At 35.1% G+C, this 26278-nt stretch overlaps 1 protein-coding gene across 11 annotated transcripts in view; it reads left to right on the top strand.

Moving 5' to 3' along the window:
- Window positions 1-26278, top strand: part of NEK1 (NIMA related kinase 1) — a 156406-nt gene that overhangs the window by 81870 nt on the left and 48258 nt on the right. For 6 of the 11 annotated variants that reach the window (XM_066387877.1, XM_066387876.1, XM_066387871.1 and 3 more), the window contains 4 exons: window positions 11688-11771; window positions 12203-12286; window positions 12740-12814; window positions 13628-13723. In XM_066387877.1, coding sequence (XP_066243974.1) covers window positions 11688-11771; window positions 12203-12286; window positions 12740-12814; window positions 13628-13723 — 339 coding nt within the window. Of the gene's footprint in view, window positions 1-11687; window positions 11772-12202; window positions 12291-12739; window positions 12815-13627; window positions 13724-26278 lie in introns of all 11 variants that reach the window. The other 5 variants (XM_066387880.1, XM_066387875.1, XM_066387881.1 and 2 more) reach the window with 3 other exon arrangements.

The raw sequence follows: 26278 nt of genomic DNA, 5'->3' as shown, positions 1-26278 counted from the left end.
TTTCAAACCAGCCGTGACTTGCCTTAAATATATCTTCTGCTGCCTCTTTTGAGGTTGATAGTTCTTTCTTCTTCAAGTCGCCGTAAATAATACATGCCTTTTTGCATATTACAGTCTCCGTCACTGTATCTCCTGCCAGCTCTTTCTCTTTCACCCACACCAGCAGAAGCTTCTCCATTTCTTCATGGATATTGGTCTTTAATTGGGACAGAATTGTAGTTCCTTTCGCTGGATTTGCGCTTTTGATGGCATCCTTTTGTTTAAGGATGGTACAAATTATAGATGAATTGTGGTCATACAGCCTTGCCAGTTCAATCACTCGTACACCACGCTCATGTTTTTCTGTTATTTCTTGCTTTACTTTTATCTACACCATTCTCTTCTTCTTCTCATCATTGTCCTTTACACTCCCTTTCTTCGGTCCCATGATAGCACCCAAAAAAGTTAGTAAAAATGCAAAAATGATGCAAGAACGAGTACAGCACACGAGATTTGACTTGATTCTGCGGGTAACACTTGAGAAAGAACGAGATGCTGGTGTTGTGCTGCTGATACTGGACCCGTGCGCCAGTGTGCCAACTAGTGGCAGCTTCCCGAATCACGACTTGTATCTTGGAATTTCGCTCGGATCTTGAACAAAAATACGGACCAAGTTGCAGCTCGTATCTTAAAAAAAAATGTTGGTCTGCTCGTATCTCGAGGTACCACTGTATGTATAATTACACATTTACTCAAAAGCAAATTGGAAACAAAGGTATATTACTAGTTTTGACTTGTAGAAGTATACGAATGCCTTTTGACCTTTTGTCCACAGAACAAGTGATGATTGTTTTTCTCCACCCGGCACCCCATGAAGCATCACGCTTACATAGGAAATAGGTCAATTATATGGTAACATATTTTGATTAGACTTAAATCTACTCTAAGTTCATAAGTGATATCTTTGTGAGTTAATGCAATTATTCCAATTTAGAATTTTTTTTTTACATATGTCAAAGATAGCTAAATCTTTTAATGGTTACCCCTTATATTTTTAATACTCACTAGTTTATGATCTGGAATTAATCTGTATTTGTATGCTTTCTGTAGATAGCAGAGGAGAACCTCCAGCACTTTTCCTTGCCCCATATGTCCCACGTGAATAGCATCTGGAATTTTAGTTATAGATTTTAATATAAAATATTTTAAAACAATTATTAGGAATTATTTAAGATTAATCATTAATGGCTGAGTTCTAATAAAAGTGTATTTATAGACACTGAAATTTGAATTTCATGTGATTTTCATGTGGTCATAAAATATTCTTGTTTTCATTTTTTTCACCATTTAAAAATATGGAAAACTATTCTCAGCTTATGCACTATACAAATATAGGTGGCAAGCTGAATTGGGTCTTCGAGCCATTGTTTGCCAGTCCCTGTCCTAGTCTGTTTCTTAGTCTTTTCCTACTGTGACCATTATCCTAAATTTTGGATTTATCAGTATTATGGACTTTATAAAATACTTTTCTACTTATGTGTATATGCCTAAACAATGTATTTTTCTGTGTTTCTTACTTTGAGCATTATAAAAATATCATACTGTATATGGGTTAGGACTTGCTTATTTTTCATTCAACATTATTTTTCTAAGGTTTTCATTTCTTTGTGTATAGCAGTATAATATTCCATTGGTGAAAATATCATAGTTATTATTCTCCTGACAGTAGATTGGTTCTAGTTATGTTTTGAACATTTTTGTACATGGTTCCCAGTATATACATACAAGGCTTTTCTTGATTATCTACCTTTCCTGTTGAATAACTTTAAACTTCTGAATTTTATAAAAAGTAATGGAGTATTATTTTCCTTGAGAAATGTTACTTTCATAACTCAAATCATTCTGTATTATACTAATGGAAAAATGCCTTGAAAATATGCATTTGTATTAAATTTTTTTTCATTCTTTCATGTACTTAGTATTATACAGACATTTATATCTGTGATCTCTTAGGTTTTGTGTCAGCAAGAGAATATAAGATAAGGAATAAAGGAGATAGACAAGTAATAATAGTACCTGTTTATTGGAAGCTTACTGTACCAGAACATTATGTTAAACAATTTATATGCATTATTTATGTATTAGTTTACTAGGACTGGCCCAGCCCCATTCTGCAACCTGAGCATGGGCAGGTGATATTCAGTGGGCAGTTTGACTCATCAATGGCAACAAAACCTTGGACCATCTCAGTCCCACTCAACAACGAGAGCACTAGCAGGTGATTTCATTGAGCCACAATAGCAGTAGCCACAAAGCTGTTTTTCTGTGCTCTCTACCCATTGACATAGAAGACCTGGTCCAGTACCATCTACCTCTCACCTTCAGGAGACCTTCAAGTAATAGTAAGCGGCCCAGGAATGCACCTTCCGTCTTCCAAGATGACACCAGGAGAGATTAAGCAAGAACTTTATAAGTACCAGACCAACAAAGCAGACCAAAACAACATTATAAGAATTCAGAACACCAAACTGTCATTGGAATTTAAGCCCACAGTAGGAGGCCAGAACCTAAATGCTAAATCTAAATGAGGCTACTACTTGCTAAAATAGAAAATATAAGTGAGATTAAGAGTCTCCTAACATAATAACTAAATTATTCAGGATATAATAAAAAAATCACTTACTATACCAAGAACCAGGAAAATCACAACTTGAGTGTGAAATGACATTGAGTTGACACTAGTACCAGATGAAGCAGATATTGGAATTATCTGACAAAGATTTTAAATTGCTTCAATAAAACAAATGCTTCAACAAGCCATTAAAAATTCTCTTGAATGGATGAAGAAAAGGAAAGTTTCAGTGAAGGAGAATTTATAAAATAGAACTAGATGGACATCATGTAATTGGAAAATACACTCACCAAAATTTAAAATGTACTGGATAGTGTTAGTAGTAGTGATGACAGAAGATAGAATCACTGAACAGATGGACAGACGAATTAGATTTACTCAAGTGTGAACAACTACATTAAAAAAAGGACTAAAATAATTTATGATAGTCTTAATGATCTGCAGGATAATCACAAAAGATTTAATTATGTATGTCATCAAAGCCCAGAGCACAAGAGAATAAGTGTTAGACTGAAAAATGTATTTGAAGATATAATAGCTGAAAATGTTCCACATTTGGTTAGAGATATAAACGCACAGATTCAATAATTTTAGCTAATTGCCAAACAGGATAAACTTAAAGAAAATTTCACCAAAAAATATTATTAAACACCTGAATGTAAGGGACAGAAAACAAATCTTACAATTCAATTAAAAAATAAAGAGAGGACTGAACAGACACTTCTCCCAAGAGGACATACAAATAGCCAACAGATATATGAAAAGATGCTCATCTTCGCTACCTATTAGAGAAATGCAAATGAAAACTACGAGATATCACCTGACACCTGTTAGATTGGCTATTATCAACAAGACAGGTAATAACAAGTGTTGGAGAGGCTGTAGAGAAAAAGCAACCCTAATTCACTGCTGGTGGAAATATAAACTGGTCCAGCCATTGTGGAAGAAAATATGGTGGTTGTTCAAACAAACAAGAATAGAACTACCATATGACCCAGCAATCCTTTAAAAATTTTGGTATGAAAAAATACATGCACCCCTATGTTCATTGCAATATTATTCATAGTGCCCAAGACATGGAAACAACCAGAGTGTTCTTTGATAGAGGATTGTATAAAGATGTGGCACATATATACAGTGGAATACTACTCAGCTGTAAGAAATGATGACATATTGCCATTTATGACAACATGGATGGACCTTAAGAACATTTTACTGAGGAAATAAGTATATCAGAAAAAGCCAGGAATTATATGATTTCACACATAGGTGGGATACAAAACTGAGACTCATGGACATAGATAATAGTGAAGTGGTTACCAAGGGGAGGGAGTAAAGAGGGCCAAGTGTATGGTAACAAAATTATTTGACTTTGTTTGATGGGCACACAACACAATCAATAATTCAAATACTAAAGAAATGTTTACCTGAAACTTGTGTACTCTTATTCATCAATGTCATCCATTAAATTTAATTTTCTAAATAAAATCAAAACAAATCTTAACTGAGAGAAAAGACACATTACCTATAAAGGAGCATCAATTGGAAAGACAACAGATTTTTTACCTGAAGCTATGGAGTCCAGAAGAGAATGGTATAGCATTTTTTAAGTACTGAAAGAAAAGAGCTATCTTGAATCCCATATCTGATGAAACTGTCCTTCAGGAATGAAGGAGAAAGGAAGACTTTCTCAAACCAAGTAAACTCAAAAGAATTTGTTAACATAGCAAATAAAATTACCAGGTGCCAAGACATAAAAACGTATTGCATAAAAACAAACGAATCAGTCCAATAAGAAGTTATTGCAATCCTAAATGTGTATAGCCAACTTTCAGAATATGTAAAGCAGAAACAATAGAGCTGAATGGAGAAATAAACATAACCACAGTATAGCTGGGGACTTGAACACTCCAGTCTCAGCAATTGATAGAACTGCTAGACAGAAATCAGCAATGATACAGAATAGCTGAACACTACCACAAGAAACCAAATTCTAATTAACACTTGTAGAATATTCTACATAACAATAGGAGAATATACACTTTTTAAAGTTGCCCAATAACCTTTATTTAAGGTAGACCATATGCTGAGTAATAAAATAAATCTTAAATTCAGAAGAATCAGAATTAAACAGAGTATATTATTTGGATGTAATAGAATTAAACTAGAATTCGATAATAGATGATAAAAATTTGTAGACATTCAAAAATTAAACAATATACTTCTAAATAATACAGGATCAAAGAGGAAGTCTAAAAAGAAATTTAACAATATTACCTATCAAAATTTGTGAGATGCAGATAAAGCTCTGCTATAAGGGAACTTTATAGCACTAAATCTGTACATTAGAAAAGAAGAAAAGTCACAAATCAATAATCTAAGTTCCTACCTGAAGATACTATAAAAAGAAAGCAAAATACACCCAAAACAAGCAGAATAAAGAAAATCATAAGTGTAGAAGTCATTACATTGAAATCAAGAAAACTTTTGAGAAATTTAATAGTAAAAAAATGGTTCTTAGAAAAAATTTAACAAAATTAATAAATCTGTAATATAAAAATGAAAAGATGACTCAAATCACAAATATTAGGAATGAAACAACTTTACACCTGTAAATTCAACAAGTTAAATAAATTTAGATGAAACAATCCTCAACAACTTAGAAAAATTTAGATGTAACAATCCTCAACAAAATTTTAGTAAGTCAAATCCAACCGTGACCAAGTGGGAGTTAGTCTGAAAATGTAAGTTTGTTTCAATATTAGAAAATTAATGTGATACACCAGGCTAAAGAAGAAAAATCATATGATCATATAAATTGATGCAGAAAATAACAGAGTTCAACATGCATGGGAAAAGCTTTCAGTATACTAGGAATAAAGGGGAATCTTCTCAGCCTGATAATAGACATCTACAAAAATCTGTATCTAACTTTACACTTCCAGGTAGAAGACTGGATGGTTTCCTTCTACAGTTGGGAAAACAAGGATGTGTGCTTTCACCATTCCTAATCAATACACAGTGTGTCCGTAAAGTCATGGTGCACTTTTGACCGGTCACAGGAAAGCAACAAAAGACGATAGAAATGTGAAATCTGCACCAAATAAAAGGAAAACCCTTCCAGTTTCTGTAGGATGATGTGGCAGCATGTGCAGATGATGACGTAACACCGTGTATACAGTGGAGCAGCCCTCGGCCATGCCAGTCGAGATGTGGACAGTACAGAGGAAAGTTCAGTGTGTTCTGTGGCTCGCTAAATTCGAATCTGTGACCAGAGTGCAATGTGAATATCAGCGCGTTTATAACGAAGCGCCACCACATAGGAATAACATTACTCGGTGGGATAAGCAGTTGAAGGAAACCGGCAGTTTGGTGGAGAAACCCCGTTCTGTTAGGCCATCAGTCAGTGATGAGTCTGTAGAGGCTATACGGGATAGCTACCTAAGGAGTCTTAGAAAATCTGTGCATGAGCCCACATCGAACTGCACTGAATAGGTATGAAACTGGGAGAGTTTTCCTTTTATTTGGTGCAGATTTCACATTTCTATCGTCTTTTGTTGCTTTCCTATGACCGGTCAAAAGTGCACCATGACTTTACTGACACACTGTAGTACTGGAAGTTCTATTATTGTAGAAAGTAAAAAAAAAACATGAAAGGCATACAAATTTAAAAAGAAGAAATAAAAGTATTGCTATTTTCAGTCAACATGACTAACTGCATAGAAAATTCCAAGGATTTTACAAAGACACTCCCAAAACTAAAAACTGAATTTATTATAGTTATAGGATACAAGATCAATACACAAAAATCAACTGAATTTCTATATATTGACAATGAACAAGTGGGAACTGATCTTTAAAAATGCAATACCATTTATAGTTACTCCAGAGAAAGTGAAAAAAAAAAAAAAACTAACAAAGCATGTAGGATTTGTGTGATTTAAAATGACAAAATGTTGATAGAATCAAAGAAGTTCTAAACATTTGAAGAATCATACCATTTTCATGAATTGGGAGACTCAATGTAGTAAAAACAGCAAATCTTCTTAAACTAATCTATATGCTTAATGTGATTCCTAGTAAAATCACAGAAACATTTTTATAGACACAGACAAGCTTTTTCTAAAATTTATATGTAAAGAGAAATGTCTTAAGACAGCCAAAAAAAGTTTGAAGAGGAATGAAGTAGGAGTAATGACTCTTTCTGATGTCGAGGCTTACAGCTACAGTCTACAAACAGTGTAATGCTGGCTGAGGGACTGACATATAAATCAGTGGAACAGTATGGGTAGCTCAAAAATAGATCCACACAAATATGTTAACTGATTATTGACAAAGAAGCAAAAGCAGTTCAGTGCAGGAGGAATTGCCTGTTTAGTAGTAGACCTGAAGAAATTGGACATCCATCCATAGGCAAAAATATGAACCTTGCCCTAAACATCACACCTTATAAAATAATTAACTCAAAGTGTGCTCTAATGTAAAACAGAAAATTGTAAAACATCTAGAAAAAGAAGAAAATTTCAGGACCTTGGACTAGATAAAGAGTTTTTAACGACACCAAAATCACAATTCATAAAAGGAAGTCTTGATAGACTGGACTTTATCAGAATTAAAGACTTTTGCTCTGCAAAAACCCTGTTAAGAGGAAGAAAATTCAAATTACAGAGGAGAAGAAAGTATTTGTAAACTCTATATTGAACAAAGTACTTATTTCTAGAATATGTAAAGAACCACCCAAATTCAACATTAAAAACTCAAGAGCTCAGAAAATGGGCCAAAAACATGCTAAGCATTTTATCTACAGATGGCAGATAAACAAATGAAAAGATATTCAATATCATTAGCCATATGGAAAGTGCAAATTAAACTACAATAATGTATCACTATGCATCTATCGGAATGGCTAAAGTGAAAAAAAAATAATGCTAAGACCAAATGCTGGCAAGGATTTGGAGAAACTGGATCACTCATACATTGCTGGTAGAAATGTAAAATTTTACAGCCACTCTGCAAAATAGTTTGGCAGTTCCTTTTAAAACTAAAAATAGATTTACCTCACCTAGAGGACATAATTCCATTCTTGAGCATATGTACCAGAGAAAGGAAAATTTATATGATTTAGAAACTTATATTTGAGTGTTCTTGGCAACTTTACTCTTCATAGCCAGAACTTAAAACTACCCAGATGTACTAAAGTGGATGAATGAATGAACAAATTATGCTATATTCATACCATGGAATAATATGTACCAGTAAAATACAGTGAACCATTGATTCATGCATCCAGCACTTTGGATGGGCTGCAAGGAAATAATACTGAGTAAAAACAGTTAATCTCAAAAGAATACATATTCTATGGTTCCATATATATAAAATTTGTGAAATATAATTATAGAGATGGAGAACAAGTTAATATATAGTTGATGGGTGTCAGGGATGGGAGTAATGAATATGGCTAGGAAGTGTTATAGTAAAGTGTCTTAATTGTGGTGGTGGTTACACCAAGCGCTTCATGCGATACAGTTGCATTGATACAGATACACAAATGTGTGCATGTGTAACTGGTGAAATCAGTCTCTATGGTTTGTACCCGTGCCAGTTTCCTGGTTTTGATAGTGTGTGTGGTTACGCAGGATGATAACATTGGAAGAGGCTGGGTAAAATGATGCACAGAGCATTCCTGTACTTTTCAAGTTTAATATTTCAAACTAACATGTTAAAAAGGTTAGTTCAAAGTAACTCAGATTTTTTTACTTGTGTTTTTCAAATACCGTGAAGGGAAGATGATTTAATCTCCAGCAATACTCAATTGTCTCCTGTAACTGTAGATATTCCCATATATCTTTGCAAAGTTCACCTCATATTTTTGTCCAGCCCTGCCTATTCCTTGTTTTCCCTCATCTCCTCACCCGTACCCCCAAAACTCAGATAACTGATAAGCTAATACCAAGATGTTGAAGAAGGGAAGGAACAGAATGGGCAGAAGCCCTTTTTCAGGCTGGAAGGGAGAAAGGCAGAACATGCTCATGTAATAATCCTTTTTGTTCTGGCACACCCATGAAATAGGTGGTATTATGCTGGTCTTACAGCAAGCTAAGTAATTTTGCTGAAGGTTGCAGTGGATAGATGGCACTGACAAATGTGTGAATGGACAGACTTCACAGTCTGTCATAGTCCACGTTCTTAACTATCGTGGTATGCTGCCCTCCCACCACTCTGATGAGTGTCACTGCAGGAGGTATACATAAAAAGTGGTATGGTAGGTCACACTTAACTCACTAAAGGAGGTGTGGACATGGCTTTCCAGGGAGGAAATGTTTGCTTTGCATTTTGGAAGATGAGTTAGGCACTTTAAGAAGATGAGGAAATCATGGTATAGTCCACAAACTGCAAGTAGTTGTCATGGCTAGAATGTAGGCTTTATTTATTTATTTATTTATTTATTTATTTATTTATTTTTTTAGTGTATGATCTGTTTAATATATTGTTGGGTCCAGTTTTCTATTATTTTGTTTGAGATTTTTTTTTTTTTTTTTTTTTTTAATAAATTTTTATTAATGGTAATGGGATGACATTAATAAATCAGGGTACATATATTCAAAGAAAACATGTCTAGGTTATTTTGTCATTAAATTATGTTGCATACCCCTCGCCCAAAGTCAGATTGTCCTTCGCCACCCTCTATCTAGTTCTCTGTGCCCCTCCCCCTCCCCCTAACTCTCCCCCTGTTCTCCCTCCCCCCACCCCTGGTAACCACCACACTCTTGTCCATGTCTCTTAGTCTCATTTTTATGTTCCACCAATGTATGGAATCATGTAGTTCTTGTTTTTTTCTGATTTACTTATTTCACTCCTTATAATGTTATCAAGATCCCACCATTTTGCTGTAAATGATCTGATGTCATCGTTTCTTATGGCTGAGTAGTATTCCATAGTGTATATGTGCCACATCTTCTTTATCCAGTCTTCTATTGAAGGCTTTATGACTGAGCAGTGGTGGAGTTGAGACTACAGATGCCTTATTTACTGTTCCACAGAATGTGGAATGTATTCTGAAGCTAATAGGAGCCATTGAAGGATTTACGTGGGGCTCAATGTGTAAGAATGTTGGAAAGGTTACTCTGACTGTATTGTGGAGAACAGACTGGGGGGGTTGAACCCGGAGGTAAGGAAATAAGTTAGGAAGCTATTTTCAACATTCAGGACTCAAAAGAAAAGAGCCTGAGCTAAGGAAGAAATTAGGGGTAAATTATGGAATTATTGGGATGTAGAATTAGTGATTTGGTAGTCTTTTGTATTTGGCAGATGAGAGAGAGAGTAAACTAATTCCCAGCTTTCTGACTTGGGTCCAATTGTGATCAATAACAGGTAGGAATAAGATTATGTAGTAAAAAGAATGTTAGAATCAGGTCTATATATTATTTGAGGAAGCTTTGCTACATAAGAGAGGACTTGTCCAGATGTCAATTTTATATACACAGAAGTTCAAGAGGAAAGGACTGTGAGGTTGCTTTAGATTTGGGAATTGACAACATATGTTAAAGCTTGGAGATGAAAGGAAAAGGGGGGCCAGGAATGAATCTCCAGAAAATATTGACATTAGCAGTGAGCCAAGGAAGAGAAAGCCTGTGAAAAGCAGTGAAGACTAGAGGATCCTAGGAGAGAGTGCGGTCTTAAATACCTAAAGAGAAGTTTTTTTATGTGTAAATTATAATTCACTATTAATGGAATATTACAAATATTATGTAGTCAGTTAAGAATTATGTTTTTAAAGATATTGAATGTAGAAAGAGACTCAGAATGTTGTTAATATTAAGTGAAAAAAATCAGAATACAGTAAAATTCCAAAATTGTAACTATAAATGTGTATATTCATACATATGCATAGAGGGAAATTTGAAAGGTAATATCCTTAAACTTTGTCTCTCCAATGGTAGAATTATGAATGATTTACCATATTTTTTACTCCATAAGATGCACTTCCCCCCCCCCCAAAAGTGGAGGGGGGAAATGCCCGTGCGTCTTATGGAGTGAAAAAATATGATATTTAATTAAATATCTTAACACACCATTTGGTTCAGAATATTTTTTTTCTTATTTTCCTCCTTAAACCCTTAGGTGTGTCTTATTGTCAGGTGCATCTTATAGAGCGAAAAATATGGTATATATGATTTTTATGAGAGAAAAAAATACTTATGTAAATTAAGTAGATTTAGTACAAACTAATTTGCAGTGGTTTGTTTGTTTTTTTTATTTCTATTAGAAAGGTCTATTTGAATTGTAAACTAGAAACATTGATAACTTAAGAAAATTTTGAGTAATAGTGGGATCAGAAACCAGATTGTAATGGGTTAAAAAATAAATGACAAGCAGGAAAATGGAGGCGATGAAGATAAAAAGTACACTTTCAAAAAGTTAATAAAAAAAGACATTAGATGGGGCAGTGGAACTGAGGATTTTTTAAAATTAGAAAGAACATGAAGCGTAGTTGTGTGCTGGAGGATGAAAAAATGGATAGTTCAACAATCCAATACTTTTATTGAAGGATAGTAATTTCTAAATAGGATAATTATTATGTATTATTTCATCTATAATAAACTATATTAAACAATGAATCAGTTTCTGATTAGGTATGCTCATTTGTAGTATAGGAATAGGATGTGCCCAAATGCAAAGAGTTAAAGTTCAAATAGTTTACATATGTTGTGTGTGTGTTTAGTATGTAAGCAAACATATATAGAAATGATTGGCCCTCTGTAGAGAAAAAATTTGATTTGGGGTTCAGCTAACCTCCAAAGCAGTTTTGAAAACCTATTTACTTATATGAAATAAAAACATAGCTTGCCTCTGTTTCAAATAATTGTGCGTGGGGTTTAATTACTTCCTTCTGTTGTCACTGAATAGGTTGGTTAAATTGATACCGGAAAATGCCAGGGTTTGCTACTAGTTTATCAGTTAGAAATAAATGATCAGTATTAGCCAAAAGAAATGAAGTGCCACCTGGGTATTCCTAGGTAAGATGCTGATGTAGCCTTAGTCATTCTTTAAACTTGGTACATTAAATGATGAACAGGGAATCCTGCAAAACCTGGCAGCTATGTATGGAGGCAGGTCCAGCTCTTCAAGAGGAGGGAAGCCAAGAAACAAAGAGGAAGAGGTATGCTTCCCGCATGCTCGCTACCTCCGTCACACGGCCATTTTTGAGTTTATTGCCTTCCTTTCCTGCATGGTTTAAATGCTTAACAATTATTTGAGGATTTTGTAGGTCTGTAGGGACCCGTTAATATTTTTTTGACTGATATACTGTGTCATAATTTTTCCCCCTAACTTATTCAGTATTCTGAGTTCAATTCCTTTTCTTTTGCTAAAATTAAAAATTTGCCGTTACAGTGTATTTCTTTTCAGAAATAAGTTGATCTAAATTAAAAACTTGAAAGCTAATACTGCATTTCCATTAACCGGATTTCAAAGCTTTTATTTCTTGTAATTGAGATTAACCCTTTTCTTTAATTTAAAAATGATTTAGCAGTAAAAAAATGGTAGTTTTTCATTTAAATTAAAATGTTGTGTTTTTTTTCCTTTTTGTAGGTTTATCTTGCAAGGCTGAGACAAATAAGATTGCAGAATTTTAATGAGCGCCAACAGATTAGAGCCAAACTTCGTGGTGAAAAGGCAGGTTGAAATCAATTTTTAAAAAAGTAATTGAGTGACATATGATAGATTAAGATTAAAAATGCTGTGACACTAACACAAAATAAAATCTGATTAAGACAGTAAAAGTGCAAGACCAGCATACTATGCATAGGAATAAAGTAAATCCTATTTAAAATAGATAAGACCTTATATTTGTTCCAGAGGAATTCTAAGACGAAAATATAAGTTGTACCCATTGACATATAAAATGGTACATTTCCTATCATTTTCTTTTTTATCTTTTTCCTCATCATCCATAAGAGTTGATAGTTGGGAAGAGTTCACAAGCAGCTATGAGAAAAAAAAAGTAACATTGAATAATTTGCTGTTTTACATATTTAGATGTTAGTTTATTCATATTCTCTTCCACAGAGCTCTGCAATGAATTTGAGGTTCTAGCCTGAGTGGTTTGCTTATCTGCTTACTTTACAGAAAGAAGCTGATAATTCTGAAGGACAAGGAAGTGAGGAGGCTGACCTGAGGCGTAAAAAAGTTGAAGCCCTTAAGGTATAGACTAGAAATGGTTTTCTTAAAGAATATTGAATTTTTTTAAAGATTTTATTTATTCATTTTAGAGAGGGGAGAGAGAGAGAGAAAGAGAAGAGAGAGAGAAAGGGGGAGGAGCAGGAAGCATCAACTCCCATATGTGCCTTGACCAGGCAAGCCAGGGTTTCGAACCAGCGACCTCAGCATTCATTGCAGGTTGATGCTTTATCCACTGCGCCACCACCAGTCAGGCTAGAGAATATTGAAATTTAAGATAGAGAATTGTATTCTTAAATATTTTATAGTTCAGTCACCTTATTCTCTTGCGTTAATTTTTCTTTCCCCTTTATTCTTCACTTTCTGTTTCTGAAAAATAGTGCTTTTTCACTCTTTATATCATGTTTATGGAAAGCAATTTGATGAAATTATGGCATAAATACATGAAACTATCACACAAGCAACCTTAAAAAGCAGGAAATAGTAATCTTAAAAATGAAAACTATAATTGTTCATTTGTGTGAAGAAAAGTAAAGTTCATGTATAATAATCATAGTTTAAGTTTTACATTTGTATTTTCATTCAGTACACATTTATTGGGCAGCTACTGTTTGGGGAGCCCTAGGTCAGGTGCTGGGAATAGCGAGTGAGCTTACATATTTATGCTGGATCACCATGTGCACGCATACACACAGGTACACACCCGTGCGTGCGCGCGCACACACACACTCACACATACTTACAACTCCTTCTTTGACTAATCAATAAACATCTTGATAGACCTGAAAAAACCCTTCTGCCCTTCTTTCTGGTAAGTGATGTTGTTGTTCTTTCCAGGCCCAAGCCAGCGCCCGCGCCGCCGTGCTGAAAGAGCAGCTGGAGCGGAAGAGGAAGGACGCGTATGAGAGAGAGAAGAGGGCGTGGGAGGAGCAGGTGAGACTCAGCTCGCTTCCTTCACCCCTGGGTCTCTCACTGGGCAGGAGGTCAGCGTTTTAATTTTGTTACTATTTTTGTCTCATTTTGAGTTCTTACTGGTTCGCCCCCTTCCTTCCCTCTCCTGCTCGCCTGTCTATTGTTCCGTCACCCTTTCATATGTAAGGATGATCTGTGTGGAAGTTATTTTGAGGTTTGATTTGAGGTGAAAATATAATTTATTTATTTATTTTATTGCCAAAGTAGCTAATCAAAGTCCCAGGGTCATATAATGGCTGTACCTTCCCTCCAGCACCGATTTATAGTGCTATCTAGTTAAGTAGTATAGTGTATGTAGTTAAGATACATTTAACTCTTTTTTTTTTAAGCACACATGTGCGAGAGAGAGAGAAGGAGAGAGAGAAAGAGAGACAGGAAGGGAGAGAGATGAGAAGCATCAACCATAGTTGCGGCACTTTAGTTGTTCATTGATTGCATTCTCATATGTATCTTGACCGAGAGGCTCCAACTGAGCCAATGCCCTCTTGCTCAAGCCAGCGACCATGGGGTCACATCTATTATCTCACGCTCGAGCTGGATGAGCCCATGCTCAAGCCGGCGACCTCGGAGTTTTGAACCTGGGACCTCAGCATCCCAGGTCAACTCTCTATCCACTGTGTCAGGCAAGATATGTTAAACTCTTATATATACTAGAGAATGAATCTATAGCATATATGAATCATGGTTTCTTCTACTTTCTTTCTGTTTTACAATACCACATTATATTAGTAATTATGGATTTAGAATTCTTGATCTGATATATTTGAAAGTAATTTGGGGAATTTTTTGGTTTTTAAGAAAAACCCTTTTGGAATTTTGATCAACATTACCTTAAACCTACAAATTAACTTAACAAAAACAGATATTCATAATAGTCTTTATCCAGGAACATGTTAAATATCTAGATTTACTCATTGTTTCTTTTATGTATCTTATACAATTTTGATCATTTTTAACTCATACTTGTTTTATTTCTTGTAAAGGTTATTTCTTGATACTTTAAAATTTCATTTCTATATTTATAGATTTCTGACAGAATATTGCTGATATTTGGGGAAATTCTTGTTTTTTTACTATCTCTTGTGCAATGGGTTGACCTATTTTACCACTTTTCATTTAAGTTTATGGGCTTATAGCATGGAACTGCCATTGACAAGTAGTCATAACATACCTCACAACAATAATTTCTACAGGTTATTTACTGTTTATTGTATGCTAGGCACATTATAACTATTGCACATGTATTGCTTTGTTTAATCTTTACAACTTTATGAAGGAGATTTAGAAAGGGTAAAACAATTAAATGAGGTCACATTTCTAGTAAGTAGGAACAGGGATTTGAACCTGGGTCTAGTTAGTGTCAAAGTTTTTATTCTTATGCACTACACCTTAATTTCTTCTGCTTTTTAAAGACTGCCTTTTATTACCATTTTATTTTTACTGCATTAGTCAGAACTTCTGGACAGTGTTAAATAAGAATTGGGATGAGGTTTATCTCTGTCTTCGATGTGTATACTTTATTCATTTCTCTGTTATGTATGGGAAAATAGTATGGAATAGTATTTTATCTCTAAATTGTACTTGATCAGAAAAAAAATTGATCTGAAGAACACAGTAAAAAAATTCACCCACTGATGTAACATACAGGTAGAGTCTCTTCTTACCAGTTTTCTAATGAAAACGAAACATTTAGCTCTACAAAAACGAGTAAAAGTGAACTCTAGACTCCAGGCAACATATCTTTGGAAACCTGTTCTGTGACTGTCGGAGACTGTATTTTGAATAGGATGAGTTCCTCCTTTATTGCATTTTACTCTTTATTGTGTAATTTATTTGTCTTTGTCCCATTCTTTTGACCAGCCATACAGGCCTATAAGGCTTCTGGGAGACACATTCCCCTTCTCTTGCTCCCTCAGAATGTTCTTATCCTTAGTCTTGCCATCCATTTTTACCCCTTTAAATAGACATATTGTAAGCTTAATTTAGAATCTTGCTCCTTATTGCAAGTGTCATTGGACATTAACAGAGTTTCAGAGATCTCTGCAAGATAACGTTTATTTGACATCAAGTGACTTAGGAACAAGAAAGAAAATTAGGATTTTGTTTACACTGAGGTCCCTATTTCAAAGCAGCTCCTCTGATGGTCTTCGTAGCATGAACTTAACTTTCCTGAAGCTTCCACAGCGGAGAAGATTCACAGGCGGTGGAGGAGGTAGAAGGAGAGGAGGGGGGAGCATTTTACAAATGATGTCCAGCAGTGATTCAGCTCTGAGTGGGTGCTTTACATTCTTACTATAACTGCTCTTACTACCAGCAGTGGTGCAGCTGCAGGAGCGCAGTCCTGTTTCCTCAGATGACCAGCTGGAGCCAAGGCTTCCCTGTCACCAGAAGGGTGCGCTAGACCTCATTATCCCCACCTGACATACTTTCAGGAGCATTCATATACTTCTAATACAGTCTGAGAAGAACTCCCTTCAAAGTCTTGCTTTCTAAGCTACGTAAAATCAGTGTAAAGCTTTTTTCTCTTTTTATATTTTCTCCTTTTTAATGGTATGTATGTCTCAGATATAGTTCTAAAGTGCACACAAATGGCAGATTTTGTGATTGTATTGTTGATAGACAGTACCAGTTGCTCGTATGGTGAAGCTTTGTATATCCTCACATTCTTTTGGAAGTATTTCTATAGTGCCAGCATTAAACTGTGGTCATGAGCCTGACTTTTGAGGTCCAACAGGCAAGGAACCCATTTTCTCTTGGAGGAATTCTTTTGTGTACGCTTTTGGTAAAACTGTCAAACAAGGTTTCCTGGCTTCTACTAGTTGGGGGATAGGCCAGGTCATCTATAGTAGACAAATTGAGTTCTCTCCCAGGGTTTGAAGCTTGAGCAGAGCATCACAAGATTTCAAGTTGCAGTTTATTTAATGCTGTAAGAAAACCTCACGAAAATAATAAATTAGTTTTTATGACCTAGATTCATGAAGCTGTCCAGGTTTTTGGCAGGGATTCCTTTTGCTTTTGTGATCCTACTTACTACTCTTTCCCTGCCTACTCTCTTCTCCTCTCCTCCCTTTCTTCAGTGTTAGTTTCTACTCCTTTCATTGAAAGAACCTTAACTGATTCACCATGTAAAATGCTCAGCATGGCCCTGGCCAGATAGCGCAGTTGATTAGAGCATCGCCCTGAAGCACAGGGGTCACTGGTTTGATCCCCGGTCAGGGCACATACAGGAATAGATCAGTGGTCTTGTCTCTTTCTCTCTCTTCCTCCCTCCCTCCCTCCCTTTCTCCCCCTCTTCCTCTCTCCCTAAATTCAATAACTAAAAAACATTTTTAAATGCTCAGCATGATACCTGGTAACTAGTAATGCAAAATAAATTTATTGGGAATTCTGTGGAGCGTGATATTTCAGTCATGCATAGAGAACTGTTCAGTAAACATTTAAGTACAAGGGATATAATGTACAACGTGATGACTATATCTAACACTCGTGTATGATATATAAGGAAGTTAAGAGAATAAACCCTAAGAGTATTCATTACAAAGAGAAAGATTTTTTTTATTGTATCTATATAAGATGATGGATGCTAATGAAAGTTATTGTGGAATTCATTCCACAAAATATGTAAGTCAAACCTTTATGCTGTATACCTGGAACTCACACACTAACATATGTCTTTATCTCAGTAAAACTGGGAGGAAAATGGGGCTGGAAATATAAATACCTAATTTTAGTCTCAGCTCTGCCAGTAAAGTAACCTGTTTGCCGAACTGGCTTAATGTTTACAGGCCTTTATTTCCTCATCTCCTAAATGAAAGGCCTGATCTCTACTCTTGTTTTTGTCTAAATTACCTAGAAAAATAGTATTCATAATGTAAGTACTTAATTCCAGGTTAACATATAGAAAATGAATTAAAGTTATTTTACCAAGTAATGATGTCAACAGGAAGTCTACGTTAGCATGATCTAGGTGTGGTACAAGGGGCTCATACTTACTTTCTGCCAGTGCCCTAATTCAGGAGTGAGTATCACAGCATTCAGACTCACAGTTGGCATTATTAAACTTTTCAAACTGTTCATTAAGAGTTTGACTGGCCTGACCAGGCGGTGGTGCAGTGGATAGAGCGTCGGACTGGGATGCGGAAGACCCAGGTTCGAGACCCCGAGGTTGCCAGCTTTGGAGCGCGGGCTCATCTGGTTTGAGCAAAAAAAGCTCACCAGCTTGGACCTAAGGTCCCTGAGCAAGGGGTCACTCAGTCTAGTGAAGGCCCACGGTCAAGGCACATATGAGAAAGCAATCAATGAACAACTAAGGTGTTGCAACAAGAAACTGATGATTGATGCTTCTCATCTCTCTCCGTTCCTGTCTGTCTGTCCCTATCTATCCCTCTCTCTGACTCTCTCTCTGTCCCTGTAAAAAAATAAATAATAAAAAAAAAAAAAAAAAAAAAAGAGTTTGACTGTATGTATGTTGTTGCATGTTTCTTAATAAGACCACATATCCTTTATTGGTTCTCAAAAGTGTCTTTGGTCTAACAAATGGTATAAATTACTTAATTATTAAATTAATGTATTATCCAACTTTATAAATTTTTCTCTTTGACATATTTAATGGTAAAAACTAAATAGACTTTAATCTTGTATGATGATAGAGTTGTTTTCCCCCATATAATATAGTGTTGCCTTTCTCAGCATATATGCTGATATTGTGGGTGAAACATATAGGGAATTTACTAGTTTTTAAAAAGGGTACAATGGATTTAATAATTAAAATTCAGTGAAAATAGAATTAGAGAAATTGTGCGTTTAACTGTTTATTATTTCATTTTCTGTATGTCCTATTTTTTGGACCTGCTATCAATCCACAGGCTTCCTCCAGGGTGGAAATACTTCCCCCCTTTTTGGCCTTGTTCTTTTCCTTAGACATTCTTATAAGTGCATCTATAGCAATGCTAGTTCAGAAAAATTATTCTTACAGAACTATTTTTATATTTTTGGTTCTTTAGAGATAAGAGTTCTATGAATTTGATAAAATGTGGTCATGCTATATCTTTAGGTTATATAAAATTACATGTGGAATTATTCTATATCAAAAATATGAAATCAGGCCATTTAATAGTGTTTTTCTGACATACATTAAATCCTTACTAATAATTCAGCATAGACAGATGAAATAGTATTTGTATTTATCTATGCTTCAAGAGTAAGTTAAACTGATAGTTTCATATGTTCATAAACAAGACCTCACTATTTGGTAAAATTTTGAGTTTTGACATTTGGTGGCACTGCTGGTTAATTTTTTAGCAAATAGTATAATTAACATAAAATAAAAACCCATTTTATGTTGATAATTAACAACCTTTTATGAAAAAGTCTTGAATTTATAAACCTGGTGAGAAAATAACTAGAATAAAAGGCTCCTAAAGCAATTTGGTTTTTTAACCCGATCTATGACACTTTCAGATGACTGTATTATCCTTGTTGCAATTTTTTTTTTTTTAATTTAGTGAGAGGAGGGGAGACAGAGACAGATTCCTGCATGTACCTGGACAGGGATCTACCCAGCAAGAGCCCACTAGGGGGTGATGCTCTGCCCATCTGGGGCTTTGTTCCTTTACAACTGGTGCCATTTTTTAACTCCTGAGGTGGAGGCCGTGGAGCCATCCTCAGTGCCTGGGGCCAACTTGCTCCAATTGAGCTGCAGGAGGGGAGAAGACAGAAAGAGAGAAAAGTGAAAGGGGTGGGGTGGAGGAGCAGATGGGCACCTCTCCTGTGTGCCCTGACTGGGAATTGAACCCCGTACATCCACTCACTGGGCCGACGCTCTACCCTTTAGCAAACCAGCCAGGGCCTCCTTGTTGCAAATTTTTAAAAAACCATGAATTTTGAAAAAAACTTCATGAATGAAATATGTATTCTAGACTTAACTGGGTGACCAATTTTGTAACAAAATTTGTTTCTGTTTTAAGATTTTATGTTTTTGTCTTCTATGAAATTTTATTTTATTTTTTGTTTGTTTAGTTAATTTTTATGTTGTTTGTTTTACTGAGTTAACTTTCTGAATTTAGGATTCAGTCTAATGTTTCCTCTTGTGACAATTTAAAAACATGCTATTACTGTCTATCTCAAGATCTGGTTAACATTGAATAGTAGCCTTAACTTGAATTCACGTTATAAATAATATGTTCATAATGTTTACATGAAAGGCTGAAGTTTTACTGTACTAATAGGTTAGTGGTATCTGTTTACTTGACTTATAATGAATGATGTTGCCATTTCTCATTAGTTACCCCAATTACCTTTAAACTTTAAAAAAACTGACTTTATTTTCAATAACTTTAAAAAAGTTAGCAGGATGTTCTGTTGGTCTTTGTTCTTTGCTTTAGATTTTGAATGTATGAATTTCTTTGCTTGTTCATTGTTTTAGCTTCTGATTTGTTTAGCTTAGTTGACTCAGGGAGAAACTAATATATGTTTGATTATAGGATATAAGTATTTACTAAAGTCTGCTGACAGACATCGTTACAAAGGTGCCAATAACTTTGTCTTATACATTGTATCTGATACATCTTAGAATAGATCATAGACTATATCCAGTAATTAGCCACATACATATGGGTCAGCCAGACAAATTTTAATATAATATAAATTTTTTGTAGTATTGTGTGAAACATTTTCTTCATTAAAGTATCTTCTGTCAATTAAAAGATTTGCTCTGTAAGTACAAAGATGAGTAGTGTGGAGAGAATTGAGTTAGAGATTGTCTACTGTCCTTAATTTTATTATCTTTGGTCTCATACCCTGTTTAAGTTATAGCACTTTAACTTTGTTACTTTAGGTCTTTCTTGAGGTTTAGATTAACATAGAAATATTTCTTCAATATAAGTTACATTTTAAGAATATAAAGTCAAGATAAAGGACTTTTAATTCCTTTTATGTGACTTCAGCCAGTTATTCACTAAGGATATACCTGCTAAGTGTTCCCAGGAGGATTTTAAATTTTTCTTAGGCCATATCTCCATAATTTCAGAGTTGTACCAATGCCTTGTTTAAATTGTATAAGAGTTATGTCTGCATGTGAGTAAGCATTAAGAAATTATAGATGAATGAAGTATAATTAGTTAGAGCAATGGGTATATGGCTGACTTTTTTTTTAATTATAAATTTTTTTAATGTTCTTACCATAGGGATCTGCCCAGTAATTTTTGGAAATTACTTTTGAGATTATTTTTATAAGCATAAATGCAAATTGTATTATAGATTGAGAAGGAAGTTGGTGCTGTTCTATAGTGGAATTGGTTAAATTCATACTCTCTTTTCTGTTTAATTATTCATACAATTAAATTACTCTTGATCACCTTTTTAAATCTTAGCTTTTAATTTTTATAATATATTTTCTTTCAGGTTTCTGCTGCTTATTAATTTCTGTGTCATAAAGCCTTCATATGTGGTGTAAAAACTTTAAATTCTTGTTATTGCATAGATGGGAGGTTTTTGTCTTTATTTTTCTTTGTGCTGGTTTCTTCATTTTTCCAGGTACTAAAACCAGACTTTTAGTGTTTAAATCAAATAACCTTATTTAAAAGAATCTAAATAAGTGCTTGCTTGAACTATAATAATGACTACCATTTATTAGACATACAACTACACCTCATGTAAATTATCACATTTAATTCCTACACCATGGAGGCAGTAAGTTAAGCATTGCTATTTTAGAATTTTGAAGTTTAGAGAGGATAAGAAACAATGAACAATCACAGGACAAGGAAGGGAGTTTTGGAATTTGAGTGTAGAACTGTCCTATTCAATTGTACAGTGTGTCCGTAAAGTCATGGTGCACTTTTGACCAGTCACAGGAAAGCAACAAAAGACGATAGAAATGTGAAATCTGCACCAAATAAAAGGAAAGCCCTCCCAGTTTCTGTAGGATGATGTGGCAGCATGTGCAGATGATGAACACCATGTATACAGCAGAGCAGCCCACGGCCATGCAAGTCGAGATGTGGATGGTACAAAGGAAAGTTCAGTGTGTTCTGTGGCTCGCTAAATTCGAATCCGTGACCAAAGTGAAACGTGAATATCGGCGTGTTTATAATGAAGCGCCACCACATAGGAATAACATTACTCGGTGGGATAAGCAGTTGAAGGAAACCGGCAGTTTGGTGGAGAAACCCCGTTCTGTTAGGCCATCAGTCAGTGACGAGTCTGTAGAGGCTATATGGGATAGCTACCTAAGGAACCCTAAAAAATCTGTGCGTGAGCCCACATCGAACTGCACTGAATAGGTATGAAACTGGGAGAGTTTTCCTTTTATTTGGTGCAGATTTCACATTTCTATCGTCTTTTGTTGCTTTCCTGGGACTGGTCAAAAGTGCACCATGACTTTATGGACACACTGTATTTTATGATCTCCTTAAGCAATGAATGGCCATTCAAAAAAACTATTCTTGAAGGCCATTCTAAATATCTCTCATCCTGGCTTTTTTACAGTTCTTTCTCTGGTTTTTATTTTGGTGGTTTTTCTCCCAGATCATTTAGCACTCCCCTATCTACTTTTATTTCTCTGTAACATACTGATTGATTTATGTGTTCTCCTTTCTTTTCTAGTTTATAGTCCTTTGAAAAAAAGCATGTCTCATTCATTTTGTTTTGTTTTTCTTTTCTTTTTATTTCCTTTGATTTGAAATTATTTATTGCCATTAGCCTGACCATGCAGTGGCGCAGTGGATAGAGCGTTGGACTGGGATCCGGAGGACCCAGTTTCAAGACCCCGAGGTCACCAGCTTGAGTGTAGGCTCATCTGGTTTGAGCAAAGCTCACCAGCTTGGACCCAAGGTCACTGGCTTAAGCAAGGGGTTACTCGATTTGCTGAAGGCCCATGGTCAAGGTACATATGAGAAAGCAATCAATGAACAACTAAGGTGTTGCAATGAAAAACTGATGATTGATGCTTCTCATCTCTCTCCATTCCTGTCCATGTGACTTTCTCTCTGTCTCTGTAAAAAAAATTAAAAAAAAGAAGAAATTATTTATTGCCATTAGTTCTGGGCTACAGTATATTTCATTTTTTTCCCCAGCTTTACTGAGATATAATTGTCAAAAACACTGTGTAAGGATAAGATGTATAGCATGATGATTTGTTATATGTATTATATATATTGTGAAATGTTTACCACATTAAGGTTATTCAGTCTTATCTATCACCTCACATACTTATCATGTATCATTCATTTTGGATATTTATCTTCCAGTACTGTTCTTGGATCTTAATACATCTTGAATGTGTTGATAGACTAATTTTAATCAGATACTATATATTTGTTTTCTCACAAAATCACATTAAATTTACTTATTGAAATAGCAGAAATTATTTTGAAGTGAATTGGTATAACACTTTATAAATGCAATATTTAGAAGAAAAGTGATTACTGATTTAAAAAATAATGGCTGAGTTTGTACATCTAAATTAATTTGCTTTCCTCAAAACAATCACATAGAGAAATAACATTATTTGTTTGTTTATTTATTTATTTATTGGTGAGAGGAGGGGAGATAGCTCCGACCCACATATGCCCTGACCAGGATCCACCTGGCAACCTCATCTTGGGCTGATGCTTAAATCAACTAGCTATTTTTTGTTCCTGAGGCTGATGCACCCGGCCCAATGGAGCTATCCTCAGCACCCGGGGCCATGCTTGAACCAATCAAGCCACTGGCTGCAGGAGGGGAAGAGAGAGAGAGAAGAGGGAAAGGGAGGGGGGAGAAGCAAATGGTCACTTCTCCTTTGTGCCCAGACTGGGAATCGAACCAGGACATCCATATGCCACGCCGATGCTCTATCCACTGAGCCATGAGCCAGGGCTGAGAAATAACATTATTATTAAAATGTGGCTATTCAGATCTAATTGGAGCTTGTTTTTATTTCCTCAGAATTTATGGTACCTTTTTTGGGTATACTCTATGGTAATAAGACAATCATAAAGTTTTAAAATATTTCTACTTAATCTTTCAAGGAGATAATAGTTGTGTGAGCTCTAGAATTTTTAAAAATTTGTTGACAATATATCTTTAAACATCAGTGTACTTTCTCTACCATGTGAACTATGTAGTTAAAGCTGTGTTTCCATCTTCTTTTAAAAATTTTTTAAAGACTATTTTTTAGAGCAGTTTTAGGTTCACAGCAAAATTGAGAGAACAGTACGTAGGTATCTCGTATATCCCTTGCCCCCATACATAGATAGCCTCTCCCATTATCAGCATCCTCTACTTGGTACATTTGTTATAATCGATGAACCTGATTGACAAATCATCCTCCAAAGCCCATAGTTTACATTAGGGTTCACTCTTGGTGTTGTGCATTCTGTAGGTTTGAGCAAATGTATAGTGACATCTATTCATCATTATAATGTAATACAAAGTATTTTCTCTATCCTAAAAATTCTCTGTACTCTGCATATTTATCTCTCCCACTATCTCCACTCCCTCTCCAACCCCTGGTTTCACTGATCTTTTTATTGTCTCCATAGTTTTCCTTTTCCAGAATGTCATATGGTTAAAATCATATATAGTATTTAGTCTTTTCAGATCAGCTTCTTTCTCTGAGTAATATGCATTTAAATTTCTTCCATGACTTTGTGTGCCTTGTTAGTTTTTTGGGTTTTTTTTTTAACCTATTGAAGATCACCTTGTTTGCTTCCAAGTTTCAATAATTATAAATAAAACTGCTATAAACATCTGTGTGCCAGTTTTTGTGTGGACATAAGTTTTCAAGTCCTTTGGGTAAATATCAAGGAGTATGGTTGCTGGAATGAGTGGTAAGACTGTTTGGTTTTGTCAGAAACTATCCAACCGTCTTCCAAAGTGAATGTACCAGTTTGCCTTCCCATGAGAAATGAGAGTTCCTGTTGCTCATAGCCTCAAAAGCATTTGGCACTCCCAGTGTTTTGGATTTTAGCCATCATAATGTTTAGTGGTATTGCGTTGTTTTAATTTGCAATTTCATAATGCCATATGGTGTGGAGCATCTTTTCATATGCTTATTTGCCATTTGTATACATCTTTGGTGAAGTTTCTGTTCAGATCTTTTGCCCATTTTTTAATTGGGTTGTTTGTTTTCTTGTTGTTTTAAGGGTCCTTTATATATTTTGGTTAACAGTCCTTTGTATGTTTATATCTTGCGAATAACTTTTCCTCATCTCTGGCTAATGTTGTCATTCTCTCAAAAGTGTCTTTCACACAGTAAAAATTTTTTAATTTTAATGAGGTGCAGTTTATTAATTCTCTTTCTGATGGATTGAGGCTTTGGTGTTCTATCTAAAAATTCCTTGCCAAACTCAAGGTCATAAGGAATTTCTCCTATATTTTAGGAGTTTTATAGTTTTGTGTTTAACATTTAGTTTTGTGATAGATTTTGAGTTAATTTTGTGAAGAATGTATGATTTGTGTCTGGGTACTTTTTGTGTGTGCATGTGTGGCTGTTTAGTTCCAGCATCAGTTATTGTAAAGACTATCTTTTCTTCTTTGCATTGCTTTTGCTCCTTTGTTAAATAAAGATCAGTTGACTGTATTTTGACTGTATTTGTGTGGTCTATTTCTGAGATCTATTCTGCTCCATTGATCTACTTGTCTATTCTTTCATTGATACCACACTGTCTTGATTACTGTAGCTTTATAGTAAGAAGTCATTTCTCTAACTTTATTCTTTTCTTTCAATATTGTTAGATACTTCCATCTTCTTTTGAATAGCATATATTAGTATAAAATGAAGTCCAGAATATATTAGAATTTTATTACTACCTTATTCTTAGATGATGCTTAATAAATATTGCACTTGAAATGTATACTCACCAGAAAATCTTTGTTTTGTTTTTTTTTAGTGAGAGAGAGAGGTACAGACAGGGACAGATGGATAGGAAGGGAGAGAGATGAGAAGCATCAATTTTTCGTTACAACACCTTAGTTGTTCATTGATTGCTTTCTTATATGTGCCTTGACCGGAGGGCTCCAGCTGAGCTAGTGACCCCTTGCTCAAGCCAGTGACCTTAGGCTCAAGCCAGCAACCTTAGGCTCAAGCCAGCGACCTTGGACTCAAGCCAGCGACCATAGGGTTGTGTCTATGATCCCATGCTCAAGCAAGTAACCCCACATGTAAGCTGGCAACCTCAGGGTTTCGAACCTGGGTCTTCAGCATCCCAGGCCTGAGTAGAGCATACTCTATCCACTGCGCCACCGCCTGGTCAATTCAGAAATTCTTGTGTACTGATTTGAAAAGGGATAGAAGTAGGGAGCAGACTTGCTGCCATGTTAATGGTGATCTACCTGTAAATGCCATTTTTTTTGTATTTTTAAAGGTTCAGAATCTCACATTGTTTAGAGTCTAAATGGCAAGATAAAAAGGAACATATATGAATATAACAAATATATTTTTAAAGATGTAAATCTTATACACTGTACACATTAGTTCTTTCATTAAGAATAAGACTAATAAGTAAAATGGTTTTTCCTTCCCATGAAATATAA

This window comes from Saccopteryx leptura, chromosome 1 (assembly GCF_036850995.1).
Source record: "Saccopteryx leptura isolate mSacLep1 chromosome 1, mSacLep1_pri_phased_curated, whole genome shotgun sequence".
Taxonomy (NCBI): domain Eukaryota; kingdom Metazoa; phylum Chordata; class Mammalia; order Chiroptera; family Emballonuridae; genus Saccopteryx; species Saccopteryx leptura.
The sequence above is the reverse complement of the archived record's forward strand: the minus strand, read 5'-3'. Positions and strand labels throughout refer to the sequence as shown.